This window comes from Carassius carassius, chromosome 40, assembly GCF_963082965.1.
Source record: "Carassius carassius chromosome 40, fCarCar2.1, whole genome shotgun sequence".
Classification (NCBI taxonomy): Eukaryota; Metazoa; Chordata; class Actinopteri; order Cypriniformes; family Cyprinidae; genus Carassius; species Carassius carassius.
The window spans coordinates 23063495-23085599 of NC_081794.1; the positions used below are offsets into that span (position 1 = coordinate 23063495).

General features: G+C 34.6%; 1 protein-coding gene across 3 annotated transcripts in view; it reads right to left on the minus strand.

The window, feature by feature from the left end:
* The window catches only part of aatkb (apoptosis-associated tyrosine kinase b), a 60683-nt gene that overhangs the window by 13158 nt on the left and 25420 nt on the right, over positions 1-22105 (minus strand). For 2 of the 3 annotated variants that reach the window (XM_059532662.1, XM_059532661.1), the window contains exons 2-3: positions 10112-10245; positions 2386-2527 (exon numbers count right to left, since the gene is read on the minus strand). In XM_059532662.1, the coding sequence (XP_059388645.1) occupies positions 2386-2527; positions 10112-10245 (276 nt within the window). Of the gene's footprint in view, positions 1-2385; positions 2528-4311; positions 4655-10111; positions 10246-22105 lie in introns of those variants that run through there. The other variant, XM_059532663.1, reaches the window with a different exon arrangement.

Here is a 22105-nt window from a genome sequence, read left to right on the forward strand (position 1 = left end):
TGTAGCTTAATGAGGTGAGTGTGATAAAGAGGGTGTGTGAAATGATGTGATCTTTAGAGTATTCGCTGTGTTTATGAGCACAGCTGTGTTGGGGTGGATACTGCACACCAGAGTGCAATACATAAACTCTTTGGCAGAAACATCTCAAATCGGATGATAAACACTACAATTAGCTTCTTCATTTGTCTAACTGACATCCCAGGAGGAGATAGAGACACATCTGATTACAGACAGATGCTATGTATGTCACGTTGATTGAAACCTGCACTTCCTGGCAGGAGGATTGTATTTCTTACCTCAACCTCATCCTTGAGAAGTGACATCATTCCAGCCACTCCTAAAAACCAGGGACCGTTTTTGAAATTCTTATTGCAGACTATTCCATAAAGGAAACCATAGTGGGATTTTTACTTTGATAAATTAGCATTATTATCTGTCAGGTGGCTGCAATATACTGCATCTATTATTCACTTATCGCTTTAATGAAATGTTGTGTGAGCTGAATCTAGAAAACCACAACCTCTTAACCTCTGACTTCTACTAATCGCGCCACATTGAGGCCTGCCAGGCTATAATAAAGAGAGTTGTTGTGGGGAAGAGAGAGAAGAAAGTCTATCCATGGATCGGACTGTACACATCGTCTCCAGATTCTTCAGATTCCGAGGCACGTTTATGTAGGCCGGCTGAGGCGGCATTATACAACAGGCAGATGTTGTGCGGCTCGAGATGGAATAAGAGAGAGAAAGCCGGAAAACAAAGACCAAAAAAAATGTTTTGATAGAATATTTCACTAATTACATTTATTTTTCTTCCCTCACTATGTAATCAAGTCTTAATCTTTAAGGATGTTTGTACTGAAAAACAAGAGAATTTGCACCAGTGAAGCGCACGCAATTGACAGAAATTTGGGGGGGGGGGGGGGGGGGGGGAGAAAGATGGTGTTTTTTTTTCACCAGCCTTTTGGTCTCAGGGTAACCCATAGATTACAGTCCAGAGAGACAAAGAAAAGAATGGTTGAAGGCAATACGGAGAGCCAAAGCTCCCATTATTTTTCCATGTCTATCAGAGTTGTGCGCTATTTGAAATGAGAATGCTTTTTTTGAATTTGAAGTTGCTGAATTCGAATTGAGGTAGAAAACATATTTTAATTTTAATGTGAGACAGCTAAACTGAAAGGTATGGAGAGGCCCATTTCCGCCACTGAATAAAAAATAAAAAAAGGTAATTGTGACTTTTTATCTTGCAATTCTGACTTTTTTTCTCAGAATTGGGAGATATAAACTCACAATTCCAAGTTATAAAGTCCAATTTTGGGGGCAATTTATATTTCACAATTCCTACTTTATAAATTGCAGCTGTGAGTTTATATCACACATTCTCAGAATTACAATATACAGTATACAGTATACAGTATATTACAGTATACAGTTATGAAAAAAGTCAAAATTGTGAGAAAAAAAGAAATCACAACCTTTTTTAATTTTTTATTCAGTCATGGAAAATGGGCTTCCATAGAATGGAACTCAAAAACTGAAGATTCATATAAGTGAAATTTTTAGTTAGAAAAGCAAATTTAAAAAGCCTTTTAGTTTGAAGGTCTGTTTTACAGAGATTTATTAACTTATAATTAAAGTAATGGTTGAAAATTCCGCTTTGTTATCCCATGAATAAATTATTTTAAAATCTATTTAAATCTATTTTTTAATTGTAATAAAATTTCATAATATTACTGTTTTTACTTTATTTTATATCAAATTTATTCAGCCTTGGTGAACATTTTTAAAGTGAATTTTTTTTATCTTACCAACCAAAACTACACATAGTGTAAACACTTTGTTTGAAAAGTAACCAATATAAATTTATGCTTAGTTTGTATATTTCATCATATATATTTAATTGAATGTTAAAATTGAACAAAAATCCTCATCCCACCATTCCCATTCAAATTCCAGTTCTGCTTCCTGCAGGGTTTGGCCAGTTCAATTAAAATTTACACTCATAAATTTAAAGTTTGCATTGTTTAATAGTGAATTTTGCAATACACTTGATAGCCATCAGCACGGAGCAGATGGCCTGGGTTTTGAAGGTCTGAAGGCCAGAGCAAGACACGGCTGTGGGAGACTGTCCACCCCAGGAGGGAAGAGTGGAGGCAGCAGCAGGGCGTGGGCCTCTTCTGGATTTCACACTGGAGATCTTGTGGGTTGGAAGCGGGACCAAACACATTAACAATATCCTCTGGAAAAAAACTCAGTCCAGAGAATGTGAAACTTGTATGGGAGTTGCATAAGTGGGGTCAGAGCGGATACAGGACTGGGAGAAAAGTGCTATGACATCTGGTCCAGCTCATATAGCAATTTCCACAGATGTGGTGTGACGGTGACCCACCTGATCGGCCAGGTTGCTTGGCAACAGGCAGCGAGACCTCGGTGAGAGGCAGGATATAGACGTCAGGACTGGTGTGTGATGTAGGCGATGCTGGCGTGGACATGTCCGCCTGATATTCCTCTCCCTCTGCATTCTCAAATTCCTAAGGTAGCAATATAAACACAGAGGTCAGAGGTAACAGTTGCAATGAATGAGTGAATGAAGAAATGTCTACCCAGCTAACAAACATATGTTTTAAGAACATTTTGCTAAACATTTACATTAAGTTATGAAAATGTTATCTCTGTTTTCAGAAAATTTCCTCTTGGTTATATGAATGCTAGATTAACATTCCATTCTATCATTTTGAAAATGTTCTAACAACTTCCCTGTTAGCAGTTCTTTCAGTAAAAATGAACACAAATAATTTCTCCCTAATTTTATTTCTAGAACTTTCCTAGATTTATATATATATATATATATATATATATATATATATATATATATATATATATATATATATATATTGCATAAAGAAAGTAAAGCCAATTTTCAGAAACATTAAGAATTATATTATTTTCATTCATGATAAGAAGTCCAAAAGGAGTTTGAAAAATACTTTTTTCCTCATGTTTCATTTTTAAAAGAGATCCTAATAGTCATATTATGTTGCTCAGCTCAATCCCATCTTTGTGGGAAGGATTCAAGGACCCTTTGTTTGTGTGTGTGTGTGTGTGTGTGTGTGTTTTGGGACTTGATGTACAAAAATAAACAAGCAGATATTTAAATTGAAAAGAAACATCAGTGACTGTTTTAACTGTGGAGGGTTTAACCTGATTATTTTAATAAATTGAATTAAAAAAAAATTAATGCTTACTTGAACAAATGACAATTTATTAAACAGTCCATTAAACATCCTGTCACCATAATCTGATCAAATAATGAGCCATCCCTTTAATCTCAAGAGCTTTCAACTTGTACATCTTGCCCCAATAATGCTTTCATCTCCACATGGATACTGTGAAACTAGAAATAGAGATAAGACAGTGCTAAGAAAAGACAAGACTTGGCAGCATCTGTAAATCGGAAATGCTCCTCCAGATGCAAGCAAATTTTCTGTGAACTCGGGTGCGGAGATACAGGGTCGAAGAAATGGAAAACAGTGACCTAGAGGGGTCACGCACACTTAAAAGCGCAAGCTAGCAAACAAATACACACAAACACTCAAGTTCCCCTAGAGGCCCCATCATCCACATCTTCACACGCCCCACACGCAGCCACATGACCAGGCTGCTGATCTGCCCAGTGCACGGCAGTGTTACCGAACGCTAGGATTCTCAACAGGGCACGCTGTGATCCTAACTAAGACTGCAATAATTTGTCGCCTGAAACCACATTGCTTAAGCCACAATATAAACATTTCAGTCCCAGCTGAATCACACTGCATTTTTTATCACATCAAGCTAATAATCAGAAACATCTAGTGTGCACTGTTATATCCTCTGATGAAGAAACATCTGGTTTAAGCAAGTACTTGTACTATCTTTTTCAAAGAATATCAAAACATGTATTTAATATTCAGGGATTATTTTTTTTAGGACAAGCCAACACATCCACCCCAAAACAATGGATTTTGCAATCATCTTTGATGAGATATTTTTTGGAAGGAGCTCATAAAAAGACCTGCACAAAAATCATCAGGGAGCAATACATAATTCCTATAATGGTACTGTATATAAAACATTTTCAGATTTCCATGGTTTCATATCACAACCTATATCCTCTTTTTAATATAAGGTCAATTACACTTTTAATTGAACAAAGTTAAATTATATGGGAACACATTTTTACTAACATATAGCATTCACACTACTATTCAATTAAAACAACTTTCTGAAGAAAGCACTGTTCTGTACGGCAAAAGATTTAATAAATTTCCCATCTTACCTGCCCTTAAGGCACATGTGTAACATCTAACAAGATGCACTGAATCTTTAACTCTTCCCTTCCGCCCCATGAACCTGCACCGCTGGGCTCTTCACAGAGCACCTGTGAGGTGCCCACATGACCCCAGACATATCCCTCACCGGACTATGAATCGACCCATGCTGCCACGCAACCAGAGAACCCAGGTCTTGAGAATACATCATTATAACTCTCAAGAAAACATACAAATAAAAAGCAAATAGATCCCGCACTTGAGAGAGAGTGAGAGAGATATAGAATGCAGGGAGGGGCAGTTCCTGTGTTCTTCCCATGAGAGTGTGGACGACCAGTGATAAAGAATAGTGGAGAAGCTTCCACAAAAATTTGAGACTGAAAAAAAAATTCTAACAGGGAAAGGCTTTCACATTCTGTGCTTATGACATCACTCTTTTTTTCTTCATCCTTCCTTACTCGCCCTCATTCTTTCTCACATGTGGATGACAGGCTCTTGCTACAGCCATCGGCACAAATGAGCACACTCACATGTATGCTTCTATGCATGTGCATTCATTTGAAGAGGTTAGATTTTGCATATCTGCATATTTACCATACTAGAGTCTGATGTATCCAAATTCCTTAGCATATCCAAAACCTCAGAACAACTTGATGATGTAACAGAAACTATGGACTCTCTCTTTTCTAGCACTTTAAATTAGGGCTGCAACTAACGATTATTTTGATAATCGATTAATCTGTCGATTATTTTTACGATTAATCGGTTTATGTACTTATATTTTAGTTTTTTCCATTTTTCCCCAAGTAAATTATTAATAAATGGTCTTTATCATTCAGCATAGATTTAAGAGATTTTAACCATTTTGCACTGTCATATCCTCATCAAAAATATACCTGGAGTTGTGTTTTATTATGTGTTAGTAATCCTTTGTTGAACTCTTCTGCAATCAGAACACTGACCCATACTCTAGCAAATTTCACAAGGAGATTTCAAATAATGTTTTCACCATGGCAGTCCTTAGAGCTCCTAAAGTAGTTTAACATCCCGAACAAAGCTTATTAAGGAATCTTTCAGAACATATTTTCACGAAGAATAAGGATAAAACAGAATAAAATTGCAGTGCATTGTATTTTATTATTTACTGGGAAAAAGCTTTATAGCTTTTGCTGTGAAATTGTAAACAATCCTTCAAAAAAAGTGCCAATGGCATGAAACCTGAATGGAACTCACAATTTAAAGTAAAATCCATCAGAAGGTTGTCCAAAAAAAAATAGGACACACACAAAAAACCTGCTGTGTGAAAAAGAGCAGTGAATAATACTTAGAAAAAAAGTGCATTTCAAATATCTACATTTACCTCTCTCATTCAGTCATAATTAGGCTGCACGACTGAATTTTGAACTGGTAAACGACGAACTGATCACAGAACATGTTTGTAAAGCTTTAAATGTTAACTGTTAAAAAGCAATGTTATCAGCTTTTACGACTAAACATTTGCAAACAACATTGTACTGGAGAATCTGCACAAATGAAAGTCTTAGGGGCCGTTCACATATCGCGCCTAAAAACGCGTGGAAAACGCTAGGCGCACCGCTTTCTCCTTCTTTCCAAAGCGCTCGCGCAGAAGCGCCCCTGAGGCGTCTGCCTTTGCTAAGCAACCATGACGTGCTCTCTCCTTGAAGACACGGAAATTTCAGCAAAGGATAAATGGATTTGCAGCTCAAAAAATCGCTTGCAGTAGCTCTGCTACTAAATTTATTTCAAAATGGAAATCCATATACAACTATGACCAGCTGTTCCTTTCATCTTTACTGAGCTTTTAACGTTGTTACGGGAAAGGATGAAGCTGATTGGTTAGTTCTTGTCACATGACCCGCGGTGCGGTTGCTGCATTCTGAAAAGTTGAAATGTTTTTAACTCGGTGCGGTGTTGGAAATAACGAACTTGAGAGCGCAAAAGACGCGATATGTGAACGTCCCCTTAAACAGTGCAGTAGTGCAGAGTTTACAGGTTACTCTTCTTTTTTAAAGGCTCAATGTAAAGTACTCCCACATCACGCTGAATGCTGCAGACATGGCTGCAGAGACGCTGTTCGGGAAGCACGTGACATAAAACAAGACCAGCTATTGGCTATTCGCTACTTCTCCTGTTGTACTGGCTGAGTAAAACCTCCGGTGGCTCATTACTGCCACACTTTGGTCACCGCAGATTTGAAATATGCACGAAATGAGCCGCTTACGGCAAATAAAAGTTATTTAGCAACGAATCGATGACTAAATTAGTTGACAACTATTTTAATAATCGATTTTAATCGATTAAATCGATTCGTTGTTTCAGCTCTACTTTAAATACATTTGCTCCTTTACGCTTAAGGAAGGTTAAGGAAAACAGTTCGACACCATGGTATAATGAGCATACTCGCACCCTAAAGAGAGCAGCCCGAAAAATGGAGCGCAGCTGGAGGAAAAAAAACTAGAGGTATTTCGTATTGCTTGGTGGGAAAGTAACCTATCCTACAGAAAAGCATTAAAAACTGCTAGATCCGATTACTTTTCTTCTCTTTTAGAAGAAAACAAACATAACCCAAGGTATTTATTCAATACAGTGGCTAAATTAATGAAAAATAAAGCCTCAACAAGTGTTGACATTTCCCAACACCATAGCAGTAATGACTTTATGAACTACTTTACTTCTAAAATCGATACTATTAGAGATATAATTGCAACCATTCAGCCGTCAGCTACAGTATCACATCAGACAGTGCACCATAGACCCCCTGAGGAACAGTTCCACTCATTCTCTACCATAGGAGAGGAAGAATTGTATAAACTTATTAAATTATCTAAACCAACAACATGTATGTTAGACCCTATAACATCTAAGCTCCTAAAAGAGGTGCTTCCAGAAGTCATAGATCCTCTTCTGACTATTATTAATTCCTCATTGTCATTAGGATATGTCCCCAAAACCTTCAAACTGGCTGTTATTAAGCCTCTCATCAAAAAACCACAACTTGACCCCAAAGAACTAGTTAATTATAGACCAATCTCGAATCTCCCTTTTCTGTCCAAGATACTAGAAAAGGTATCCTCACAATTAAATTCCTTCTTAGAGAAAAATGGTATATGTGAGGATTTCCAGTCAGGATTTAGACTGTATCATAGTACTGAGACTGCTCTACTTAGAGTTACAAATATATATATATATATATATATATATATATATATATATATATATATATATATATATATATATATATATATATATATATATATATATATATATATATATATATATGTATATACAGTACAGACCAAAAGTTTGGACACACCTCCTCATTCAAAGAGTTTTCTTTATTTTCATGACTATGAAAATTGTAGATTCACACTGAAGGCATCAAAACTATGAATTGACACATGTGGAATTATATATGGAATTATATGCATATAGTCATGAAAATAAAGAAAACTCTTTGAATGAGAAGGTGTGTCCAAACGTTTGGTCTGTACTATGTATATATATATATATATATATATGTGTGTGTGTGTGTGTGTGTACAACCAATTTCAATTTAAACTGAACCCCTGAATAAAATCAAATATACAATATACAATACAGATTAACAGACTAAAAACATTGACTCGTTGCAGTTTCCGATAAAGTTAGCAAACACTAATTTATTCGACAGCACTTGATGAGTGTTCATTATTGAATGTATTTACAGCACTCAAAATATTATCATAAAACACACTTGGTGCGCCTTATGTAAGCACTGTATTACAGTCGCACCTCAAACTAACAAACTCAGCGCTCACAGATTCTGTAAATGTGTGATGTTTTTAGAATGCTAAAGGGGAAGGAATGAATCAGTTACCCTCAGGCTTGTCAGACTCCCAACCTGTATACAAGAATTAGAGAGTGTTGTGTAAATAGACAGAAAATATGTTAGATAATAGATGCAGAGAGACAGAGGGAAGAGGAAGAGTCTCTTTTCAGCAGCTGATGTTTAAACGCTGAGCTGTAGTTGCACTGAGGGATTGTAATTCCAAATATTTGGCCTTTACTGGAGACCAGATGCTTAGAAGCATGAAAGAGCCATCCTCCTCTCTCTCACACATTCCCACGGGTCTCATTTCTCCAGTGCCTTGCCCCACTTTAAAGTTGCTGCAAAAAATGCACAGTGTGTGCTGAGATCTATAACCATATGCGTTTAAAGGCCTCTGCTGTTTTGCTACAAAAACACATCTACAGGGAAGTGATTATGTCCCTGCTCTCTCTCTGCCTTGGTTCCTTTAACCTTATGAGACAGGACTAAGTGGTTTGCACTGAAGAAATAGCTTTTCTCTGGAACTCTGGGACTCTGTAACCTCAGAAGGGCAAGAGGACATGCAGCTGAACAGAATGCATGTGCTGTGCTACTTTTCAAAGTAGCAGATCAAAGCATTCCTACAGATCTGAAACAGACTCAGAAGTGATTCATGAATGATCCTTTTCAGACTTTACAATTTCATTCATGACTACAGGAGAGCAACGGGCCAAGAAGCAATAGAGAGAGACGCTTTTGTGTAAATTCACTGCTGACTGGCAAGTATCATTCAAATCTCTCCCAGTTAATAATCTTTTAATGGCAAATAGAGATTCAATATGTAGATATATGGCATTTATATCCGTGTATTTACACTTGATTCTGATTGATCAGTTTTGGGATTCTAATTTTTTTTTTAAATACATAACAGCTAAATTGATTCCTACATAGCTAGTTTCATAGTTCTCATATCACTGTATATATATATATATATTTAATTTTTTTTCTTTCTTTTTGGGGTATAATAAAGTATAATAAATCTTTGCTTCTGGCGAAGTGTTTCTTTATTAATGCACATTATGTTTACATATTCATAGACAGTGGCATGAGAAAGTCTGAACATTATAGTATAATATAAGATGATCTTGTTTTATCATTGTTGGTGCACTGCATAAAATCTCATTCCTAAGGGATATTATTTGTTTTCCAGTAAAAATATTATATCTGAGAAACAAACATGATTTAGATATTACAGGAATGCATCTTTGAGATAAGTATAATCTTTTTTTACATTTTCACTTCACAATAAGAATACATCTAGACAGAAAACTGTGAATGCCATTATTTGCATTAAATAACAGAAAATCCTTCTATTTTAACATTGTGTAAATAGAATATATACCTATTTGCATTTAGTGTAAATAGCATATCACTAAAATATTGCTGTTCTTACTTAGTGTAAATAGAATCTATCTCTATGAGAATATGCTATTTTCATTTAGTGTAAATAGCATCTGTAGCAATTTGCACTTAATGCAAATAGCCCTTTATCACTTACACTGCCTTTCTTTAAGATAAAAAAATATATAAAATAAAGGGAATGCAAGTTTGTTTATATAGTTGATTTCATACACACTGATATTTCAAATTGCTTCACAGAAAAATAAATAAAAAACTAAATATTGTATAAGGAAAAAAAAATGAATAAAGGAACATTTTAATTTAAAGCAGAATAAGTTAGTTTAAATAAAATAAGATTCTATATTAAAACAAAAAGTTTTTGACTGGAAAACAAGACAAAGATACTGTGTAGATTTGCATTGTCTGCTTATTTCATGGACCTGCCACTAATATGGTATATTTCATTATGTGTGTTCTGTTTGGGACTGAATTTTGCTGAGTCGGCTCATTCCAAAGTGTGTGCCCAGTGAACCATTGCAGTCTGATGGAATTTAAAAGCCACTACTTGTAAAAGTGATTGAAATGAAAGAGGGTCTCACCTTAAAGCCAATGTCACCTCGTTTACAGCACAGGCAAGCCAGCATGAGGAAGATGAAGGTAAAGAGTCCAGAGAAAGAGACAGCCACCACAGCCAGAGAGGATGACCAGGACAGCTCAGTCAGTGGAGCGCCATCTGCAGGACAGACAAGACATTACACAAACTAAACAACTGCTATCAGCATGAATACACATATTGCACACAAGTACTCTGTTTTTATTATTCTTATTTGTGTTCCTAGACAACCAATACTAACAACCAAAAAGTATTTTACCGATCACATGGATGCAAGAAAATGTAAAAAAGGCTTGTTGACATGATTTTTCTTTTTAACAGATTTTAGATTTTAGGTTAAAATGTACATTTCGGTGTAAGTTTGTGCTTTAGATGCTGTAACTGATCAAGATTCATCACTCAACCACTTTCACTAGTTGATGTGAAACATGAATTTGAAATGAATACAAGGCCATGAAAACTACACGCACTGTAATCATTATACAATTTAAATGCTGATTACATTTTAACTACAGGACAGTTTGACTTGGACGGATATTTTGTAGCTTTAACTCTAACTTTTAGCATTTTACCTTCAAGTCCCAGTAACAAATTACATATTTAATGATCACATTAAAGCTACAATGTTTGTTTCAAAAGCATGAAGAGCAAAACATATCTATTTATGATGGTTCTTCTCAGCATTGTCTTGGATTTCTTGACTTACTATTGTCCAAATCAAATTCAGTAGGTGTACTGAAAAGATCGCCTGTCTAAAAATGCTTTGCAAATATTTCATTCAAAACAACTTTGAAGACAATTTTAAGTAAATGATGTGTACTTTTTATGTATAAACATTTATAATAGCAAGGCAATTTACAGAATAATTATTTCAATCATGCTTAATATAAATTTGACACTGCTGATGAAAGGCTAGATTTGGTGAGAGAACCTTTTGGCCACACAAACTGAATATAAAACACCATTGAGTCTCTTCTGATTTCAGTGCATTTGGAATAAGCAAAAAATGTTGTAGCAAAGAGAACCAGCATGGACTAAATGAAGATACTGTGACATCATGCTGTTTTCTCTCACTTTTTAAACTGTCAGATCTAATATTACAATTGGCAGGCCACTGGCATATGCATTATTAAAGCAATGTCAGGGCAAACACATACAGTAATAAAGAGCATAATTATCAATAATACAAAGGCATATATGATCTAATTCATCATCTAACACAACACAATAACAAGACCAAGACTGATAGTGATTGTCAGTGAGGTCATATTTGATAGCTTTATTTATTTTAATAGAATTGCAGGGTCTTATTTTCAGTCCGAATTCGGCTCCAGTAGTTGCCTTGGAAACTAGAATGGATAGAATGAGTTTTAAAATCTGCAGTTGGCTGCAAAACGCTCTTGTGTTTCAACACATCCCCTCAATTCATGAATCCTTGCCTCCATCCTCACCTTTCAGCCCACTCATCCATCCATCTATCTATCTATCTATCTATCTATCTATCTATCTATCTATCTATCTATCTATCTATCTATCTATCTATCTATCTGTCTGTCTGTCTGTCTGTCTGTCTGTCTGTCTGTCTGTCTGTCTGTCTGTCTGTCTGTCTGTGTGTCTGTCTGTGTGTCTGTCTCAAATGACAAAAAGCAGACCATGAAGATATTGATGAATAGGATATGAGTTTGTGTGTACTTGGCACGTTTCATGAGCAATACGTTGTGAGGCTTCATGAAATGCATTCATCTATATTTCACTCCCTCTGGTGCCAGGAGGTTTTCTGAGTGCTGAACCGCTCACTGCAGCAGCATTACAATCAGACGTAAATCATTCCGTTTCAGAACTGTGGCCAGACCACTACAATAGAGACACTGCTTTAATGAATAGCAGTTGGGCTCCTTCTGTTGTGCCTGGTAAAGCAGGTAATCAGGAATGTATTTAACAGAGATTTAGTCTCACTCTGAGCGTAAGCATATCTGGTTATTTTCAAAGATGAGTTTCAGTCTTGTTCGTATGAACACTGAAATTAGTATTCATGAATCAGATCGCATGCAGTGATGAGGCACAGAGGGGAAGTGACAAAGACCCTTTCAAGCATCCTTCATTAGGAAAGGTTGATTGGAAGAAAAATACAGTGATTCAGTAGCTCCAGGGTCGCATTAAAGAACATCTCAAATAATAAGGACCACACTGAATTTTCTCAAAATCATTTGACGTTTTAATTGTAAGGATGTATGTTTATATATAAAGAAAAAAATTATAAAAAATATAAAAATATATATATATACAGTCAAACTTATACATTTGACCACAATCTGTTCAGTGTGAGATCAATGTTACTGAGTCCTGTCTTAATGAAGACATTGAGAATGCCTGAGAGCCTTCCACTCTAAATGAGAATAGATATTACTAAAGGCAGGGAACAAAGACACTTTAACCTGAAGACATTCGACCCATACACATGTACATCTATTATTATTACTTCAATTTATTATTTGATCCTTCAATTAATTGGTACACTCAAAAAAGAAAAGAAAATCAGGCACAATGTACTGTATAATTTGAAGGAATTTTTCAGTATTCAATTTTTTTTTTTTACAGGTAATAGCCGTAGATAATGTCCGTGAGACAATACAACGATTATAAGTGTGAACTTCATGCATGTCTGTCGCTATTCCTTTTCAGAATTTGGTGTTTACATTAACATTAGTCATGTAATGCTATTCTATTTCTGAGATGACCGTTCCCTGAAACACGTTGTCTGGACCCTGTGAGCTCTAATTCCAGACTGCTTTTAAAGTGTGAGAGCAATGGTGACTCATTGCAATTTCATCGAGCCATTACAAGGCTTTCAGATTCAGGTGCTCTCAAAACGTGTTTTCTTTGAGGTTTGTATTGGCCCACTCAAACTCTCAATTTGCAAACAAGCTTTAGTCTTAAGTACTTTCTGGAGCTTTAGACAGAGAATTTGTATCTTGAAAGTGTTTTATAGCTTACAGTGAAGCCAGAGAAAAAGATAATATTTTAACTTTTTATTTTCCAAGATAATAAGCATTTCTCAGAAAGCCAGATACAGTAGTAGACAGAGACAGTACACCACACATTTCAGCTAAGCGCCATAGAAATACACATTCAAAAATAAATGTTTCTAATTTTTATAGCTCCATATTTTAATTAAATTTTACATACATGGAAAGACACAATTTTTCAATAGAAAATTTTTCTGAAAGCTGTTAATTCCATTACAGCACAAAATGAGTTTACAAAAGTAAATTTAACGAATAATACAATGTGCTTAAAGAATATGATACTGAGGGATTTTTACTTCTATTCAGCAAGGATGCATTAAAAAAACATTAAAAAAAACAACAACCTCAAACTCTTACAAATGGAGCAATGTTCCATGTTGTCTCCCCAGCCCTGTCTTTTCCTGTCATTCCAATCCAATTCAATTTAATGTCAAACTAACAAATTGAAAAGAAGCCATTTCTTGAATTTTGCACAACCCTGAAACTCAACACCCCATGACTGAACACCAAGGCTGAGCAAATACTGTTAGAAAATACATGCAGGAATACGGAGGGTGGCAGAAAGATATGACTGATATTCTCCAGGCATTTCATTTCAAGAATAATAGAGTAAATGAATGTGAAATGGATCATAAAAAAGAAGCAGGAACAGAACAATGTTTTAAGAGAGAATGTTTTTCTCTCTCTCTCAGCACAGGGGTTGGTACTCATTTTCAGTGAGCTCAGGCAGAGAGCAGGAGCAGCTCTAATGACTAAATGATGAGGGATGGGTGGAGATGAACCAGAGCAGAGCCACGAGAGCTGGAGGAAACGTGTCGTGTACCCAGTTCCCGGCGGGAAGCCACTTGTGCTCGACAAAAGAGCCCAATCTGAACCGTTCATTTACAGCATACAAGCAGATTCATTAACATAAACCAAGCCCAACCTTTTATCCAATCATAACACTGGATAAAGGAGTTCTGCTTATTTCTGTGGAGATGACTGACAGGCTGGTGCTTACACAGGTCATGCACTTTCACTTATACAGGAAATAAACTAACTGAACACATTAATGGCCCTTTAGTCCCTATAGCACACACACATATACAAACACACACAGATTTTTCTGTGATTGACAGGTCCAGACAGTGTGAACTGACATAAACTAAAGCACATCTAATGAATCTACATCCACATTTCACTTGACTGAAATAAGGAGGCAAAGCTTAAACCTGTTCTCATGGAAAAATGTAACTATTTACAGAGATGGCGACTTCGTATGAATCATACATATATTGTGAATCATACAAAAACATATGATTTTAAGAAAAAAAGCAAGCATGAAGGTCCACCACCAGTCCTAAATATAACCGTCACCAGCGTGTAAACACATTGAATGAAAATGTGTGACTGAATCATAAGATTTTGCCAAAAATCTGCTAACAAGTAAATAGTTTAAACAAATATATAGCAATAAATAAACCCTCTCTACATTAATTAATTATATATATTTTTTTGTTGGTAAGTGTATATTCATGTAGGTTTTCTAGGTAAAATTTACAATATACAACTTTACCTTTAAAAAAAAAACATACTATTGTTTTTTTTATATTGATACAAAATAATGTTTTGTATCAATCGCTATATTGTATGTATGTACTGTATGCATGTATATATAATAATAAATATTCTTTATTTTCTATATAGCACCTTTAAATGTTACATCTCAAAGCGCTTTACATAAATAAAACAACAAAATGTTAAGAGACATCGTTTCATAAAATAAATAATTTATTATCAGTCAGAAATGACTTTTTTGATTTGATAATTTATGATAATGATATTAAGTTTCATGAACCTTCATGACATCATGAAAGTAATGACATATATATTAATAACTTCTAGCATATTCAGTAAGCTCATTCAATGAAGCATCAGACTGATTCAAACTCTGGAGTGTTTCATTAGGAGTAATTCATTAGAAGAACTATTTGTGAACTGGGCTACACTAATTGCACCGTATGTTTGTTTATGCACACAGTGAGCGAGGATAACATATTAGAAAGTGGTATACAGAGATTTTAGCTAATCGCATTTGGCAGATGCTTGTACCCAAAGCATTCAAGCTATACATTTCTACAATTCATGCATTCCCTGGGAATCGAACTCAAGACTTTGGAGCTGCTAGCACCATGCACTTTTTGAAATACAAGAAAGCATGCAATGCTATTGCAGAAATAACAGTGCTACATTAACTGCAACGGCTTCAACATTGTGCTGAGATAGCTTTCTGTATGATACCCACTCATCCTCAGGTAGTTTTAGTGTGCTGGCATTACTCCCATCCCTCACTCGACTATCTCCAACAGCTTTGCACATTCAGCACAAGAGCAGGCAAAAAGCAAGAGATTAAAGACAAAAAAAAAGAGAGAGAGACAGTAGAGGCTGAATGCCAAACATGCTCAGAGAAAAAAAGAGACAGCCTGTTCAAACACGATCGAGCCATTAATCTAATAAGCTGAATTCTAATATTGATGAAGAGACAGAATGTGAGAACAGAAGGCAAATGGAGAGACGGGTGGAGAGGTGGAGCTGGACCAAGGCCACAGCAGACAAACTGGAAACAGACATAGACATAATGCACATATGGCCAAAGAGCTGCTCTCTCTGTCGGACTGAGCCCAAAAACAGCCTGAGTGCATGAGAAACCCAGCACCCTCGAGACATCAGCACATCAGACTAAACAAACTGCCTCCACCTGGGACAATATTCAGCTTCAGATGTGTCCCAAATCAGTACTTTAGAAAGCAAGACAGTTCACTCGGTGGCCATCATTTGCTGAGGTTTTAATACTGTTTCACGTCACCAATAATATCAGACAAAAAATGTGTTCATAAAGTTTATTTCTTGAGCTCAAATTAGCAGCGTTCTTAATGTTAAGTTAAAACTAAAATGATATAAAAATGTTTTTGTTAAATAAAATAAAGCAGCAATAAAACTGAAAAACTTAAAACTTTGCCGAAATTCAAACTGAAGAACTAAAATGATCACAACTACAGTTTTTCCATTTGAGAAGTTCACATTTAATTCCTGTTTTTTTGTAATTAATTGTGAAATATACTAGCACGAAGTGCTAGTTCAGTGTAAAATAAAAGATAAATAGAAATATCATAATAGAGGTTATAAAAAATATGACAAACGCACATAATAAAAAAAAATATGTAGAAAAAAAATCTAATTATGAATAAATACTATAATAGTACACACACATTATGCTACACTGTGAATCAATCTACAAACTGATATAAAAAAGAAATTGCAATCAAAATATTTAACCGTGGTTGTTTTGCTATCTTAAACATTTTTTGATTAGCTTTAAACTTAGGATAAATATACAGGGGGATAACAATAAGGTAATAATTGTGAGGTTATGACTGATAATACAATTCTACATATTTTTCAGGAAAAAAGTATGATTGAATGAATAACACTTAACATATGCATTTGTCCCTTCCAATTACACAAGTGAATTTAGACATTGAAATATTATTATGAAAGACAATAACAAAGATGATAGCAAAACTGTATGAAAATGTTAAAATCGGTCCAACTCAATATCCTATATCCTTTAAAAAAAATTGACTCCCAAAATATGCACTCTCTATTTTATTTCTATTCTGTCTACTTGTTTTCTTTTTATTGATTTTAAAAAAGCAATGCTCCAACACTAGCATTCTCTATTCTTTTTCTATTCTATTGACTTGTTAGATTTTTTTTTTACAGACCCTCAAACACTAGTTTTAGTTTTTGATTTTATTTACTTGTTTTCTTTTTATGTATAAAAACCCTTGCGTACTGGATTAGTCTAACTGAGACTTGTCACAGCACTTACTGTACATATTATTGCTCTTTTTCTCTTAAGTGACTAAAATGTAAATGTATATCAGTACAGGTGAATGAAAAGGCCCTATCCCTATCCTTGATGAACCTGTAAACTAATGTTGAAAAATATACAGTATTTTACGTTATTTTTATTTTATGTCCTTTAAGATACTCTCGCATTGCTTTCCATCAAATGAAGTCCAATTAAATGTGCAAAAGCATTACTTTTTTCCTTTATGGTATCTCTGCTTGATGCCTTATTTCAAATGCTAATGACATTTTCAGGCCCAGTGAGGGCTGCTACTTACTGGCTGTTTTGAGCACTACAGTAATAACATGCTGTGTCACAATATCTAGTCACCATGGCGACACTCAAAAACAGTCTCTGTGTCTGATCACTGAAAGCACTAATTATTTGAACTCCTTTCAAACTCGCTCACGGGAAGTAAATAAAACATACACAACATTGTGATTGAGGAGCTAGACAGACACTCCTTACAGATATCCAAAGTTAGAACTGAGAGGCTGTGTTTATTTGATAAAAATACAATATAAACAGAAATGTTGAGGAAAAACTATTGAAATTTCATTTGAAAAATAACTATTCTATTTTAACATATTTTAAAATGTCATTTACTTCTGTGATGGCATTATTACTCATTACTCCAGTCTTCAGTGGCACAAAATCTTTCCGAAATTATTCTAATAAGCATATTCTGCTCAAGAATAATTACTTATTAAAACAGTTGTGCTGCTTTATATTTTTTCAGGATCCATTGATGAATAGAAAGTTGATAAGTCTTCACTGTCACTTTTGACCAGTTGACTGTGTCTTAAATACATGGTATATGAATACACTGAATTTAGCTCACTCTTTCTTCATATAGTTAATCACTATAGTGTATAAGGGATAAATACGTAGTTTTAAACAGTTTATGCATGAATGCTTATTCTTCTGCATAAAATTTGCATACAATTGTGAGTTTAACAGTGAAATGACATGCTGCGTTTGACAAGCAGAGACAACATTTTTAGCTTTCAATCCCCTTTAAGAGCTATGTTTCGAATTAAGTTTTAACAAGGGTCTGGATGCGTTTTCAACAAGCTTCATGGATCTATTAACGCACACACACACTTCAGCATGTCCGTTAGCAGATCTAAGTCTGTGCCCCGCGGTCCCTGTCTTCATTAAAGCTCGAAGATCTTGGAGTCGTGCTGGGCTCACAAATGTGGGGATTATGTAACTCCCAGTGAAATATGCCACCTTCAATGGAAAACCTTCTTTAGGAGTGTAATTGAAAGTCAATCCTTTTTTAAACTACTTCACCAACGCTTTGCAATTGTAATGTACACCTGCATGCTTAACTGTTACTCAAACAGCTATAGGATCGATCTTTTACATTTAAGAGTATTAAAATATGCACTTTATATATATATATATATATATATAGATCCTACTTTGTAGAAACTCTGACCCAAATACTGATGGCCTTCTTTTTGTAAAGTCACCACTAGTTAGTGTGACACATTTTGTACAGCAGCGACACAGATTGGCTTACTTCAGCACTGCAGTAAGGCTAGACAAACGTGTGTATGTCCATGTGTGTATCAGTCAGATACACTTTTGGAGTTTACTTGTAGCTTTTCTTATGCTAATTCAACAACTCAATGAAATGGCTGTCCTTCCTTCGCATTCCCTGGATCACTTTACACCTACTTTAAAATGCAGTTCATTTATTTTAGTAGTTGGCACTTTGCCATCTGTATGATAGCAAGACAGAGAGAGAAAAAGATCTATCTAGTTTTTCCCACTGTGCCTTTTGAGCTATATCTTAAATCTCATTTTCTTAATTTTCTCATTAAAGCTTGAGGCTCTTCCATGTCTAATGTTTACTTTTTATAGGCCTCATTTACAATCTGTGTTCTTTTTAAAGCTAAGGCACCGTCCTGAATTTGCATGGATCAGAGTGGCTCTTTATTAGGCAAACTAAATTGAAGATGAGAATAATGGAATGGTTTATATGGAATCAAGGCCCCATGATTCATCGATGTGTTTAATCAGACTAGTGATATTATCCCTGAGCAAATAAGGAAACGCTGACAAGCCAAAAAAAAAAAATATGTGTAGTCTACCTGAAATATATGATTCAAGGACCTGTTCTATCTATTAAATGCTGTTCATTTAGTTGGAACGGTTTGGTTTAAGGCTTTAGACTAAAATAAACAGAACCATGTAGGAATGACTGAACAGAACTTTCAGTCAAACTGAAAGGTATAACTATAAATAATTTTAGTGGTTACTTGCAGTTAGAAGTAAATTCATGATAAATTCATTTCAAATAATTTGATGTCACTCTGATAAACTCTGGTTAATCCAGTGAACAGTTCTTCCTCGGTCCGTGTACCTTTGTATAATTCGTTTTTTAATTTAATATTGAAATCTGAAAAATGAAAAAAAAAACGGCACATCTTTTGTTTTTCATTCTTCCAAACAAAACGAAAAATCAAGAAATCGGCTTTATTTTTTCATTTTTACGTTCAGGGACAGAAAACGAATAAACAACTTGAATATTCGATCCCTACACGTGGGCGGGAATAAAACGCCCCTCTCCGCTGATTGGTCAACCGAATATTACAACATAATAATAGTCCTAAAAACATAATAAGAGTCCCACGCTTCTACGGATTCTTAACGTGTTTATTTCTACTACATTTTTATCTCTTTCTCTTCATCAAACAGCCAGATCAAAGAATAGCTTGACACAAACCATACAGAGGCAGAGCCTTTTGGTCCTTTGGGAGAACATAATGTAGCAAAGCGCAGACCGCTATCAATTTATGTGAACATGCAGTCATAACTTTTGTTTTAGACAATATGCTGCATTTTGAACTATGGATGATCTTAAATAAAATGGCAGATATTAATAGAAATTAGCACATCTATCATTTATTATTTTTCTATTTTGAGTTTTATTCATAAAGCACTTTATGCAAATTTCGGAAATCATATGTTGTTATCCCACTAGGATGGGACTAATGGTTCGTCAGAGTGCTTATTTCAGTGATTGAATTTAGTGAAATGTGAATTCGACGGCATGATTTGAAGGTAAACTCCTTTTGAGTTATAAGAACATATCCAAACCCTAAAATAACACTTCGAACAATAAACCATAGATCAGTGTCAGAAATTAACTTTCCCATAAGGGGCACCAGATTTTCAGTTGTTGTTGGTTTTTTCTGGGTTTATTTTTTTACCTTTTGTATGTCATATTTAATGTTAAATTCTTACATCAAAAACATAATAAGACAATAGGCTGTTACCAATTAAATCAGTATTCAGAGATATAGAACCTGTGTCTGAAGATACTTTTATAGATGTATTTACAGTTTAATGCTGATCAGACAGCTGTACATGCATTTACATTGCAATTACAAATTTATAATGAAATAAGATTAATGTTTTATAAAACATTTTAAATATAGAAATATGAACAAAATTATTTTTTTAAATGACATGAAAATGAAACTTGAATTATGAAAGTAATATCGCCAATATAACTAGGTGTTAATAAAGGAGCCTTTTATTCAATCTATTCGTTCAAAATGCTTCATTAATTGATTCAGAAATAAAATCAAGTTGCTGTCTATAATAATTGGTCAGTGAATTGTTGACTATAATAATGGATCTTTCAAAGACTGCGATTCTTTAAGGAACGATACAGCATTCTTTGCACCTACTGTGAGTCACACAGCGGTTCTGTGACGTGGGCAGAGAAAATAAAAATTTTCTATGCTATCAGTTAGATGGCCAGTACCCAATATTAATTAAATAAACTCAGCTAATTGTCTAAAACTACCTATGTTCACATAAATTAATAGTGGTCTGTGCTTGTCTAATACATTCTCCCCGCGCTGCAGGGCACAAAGATGTATAGGCTAGTAGAAGTTGTGAGTGCAGGTGCGAAGTAAATTAATATTCACATGATAAACTAAATGTTTCACTGGTAGGTTGCATAATTTATGCCTACACAAAAGAAAGCTCTGTAGTGTCTGCCTCGGTACGGTTTGTGTCAAGCCATTCGTTAATCTGGGCTGCGTTTCTCGATAACGATTGATTTTAGCGCTTAAGAGCGTTTTCTACGAGTCATTTTACGATCGTCCATTATTGTTTCATGTGCGTTTCCCAAAAATGCACTTAACACAGTTGCACGTAGCCGTGCTTTAAGTGCTACTTAGGAGTCGCTATCTATTTGTCAAGTGATGAAATGTCATCATATAGAATGGCTCTGAATTGTACTAGGCCTACACAATCGTTTATTGAAATGTTTACCTAATAATTCTGCGTTCCAGATAACTCGGATTTAATAACAATGATATTATATTATATTATATTATATTATATTATATTATATTATATTATATTATATTATATTATATTATATTATATTATATTATATTATATTATTATAGTATAGTGTATAATATTATACTTTACATAATAATAATAATAATAACAATAAATATATATATAGAGAGAGAGACGTGATTTTCAGGTCCAATACATATAGCTGTTTTTCTTGCACGTCAGCAAGTTATTGACAGACCCCCCACCCCCCCAAAAAACCCTATTTCCTACATTACTTATTTTATTCATTTTTTGTTCAGTCATTTAATTGAGATGTATTTCTATTTTTTCTGCCCTTTTTAATAATTTAATTTTTAAAAAAAACTGTAATAACGTGCATTGTAAGAAGAAAGATTTATGCGGTCCCCCCAGATTAGAAATTAAACTTTATTCAAGTGCAATGCGATTATAAGGATTTGATTGTACTTTATTGTACATTTTTTACTCGTTTTTGTTGTTTTAAATTAATTCATAAATGAAAAAATTAAAAAAGGCAGAAAAAATAAAAATACACATCTAAATTAAATGACTAAACAAAAAACAAAATTAATGAAATAATGTAGGAAATATACTACAAAATTATACATTGATAATCTATAAATGACTTGCTGACTTGCACGGAAACCGGCAACCTATTGGACCCCAAAATAACTCTCTCTCTAGGCTATATATATAATTATTATTATTA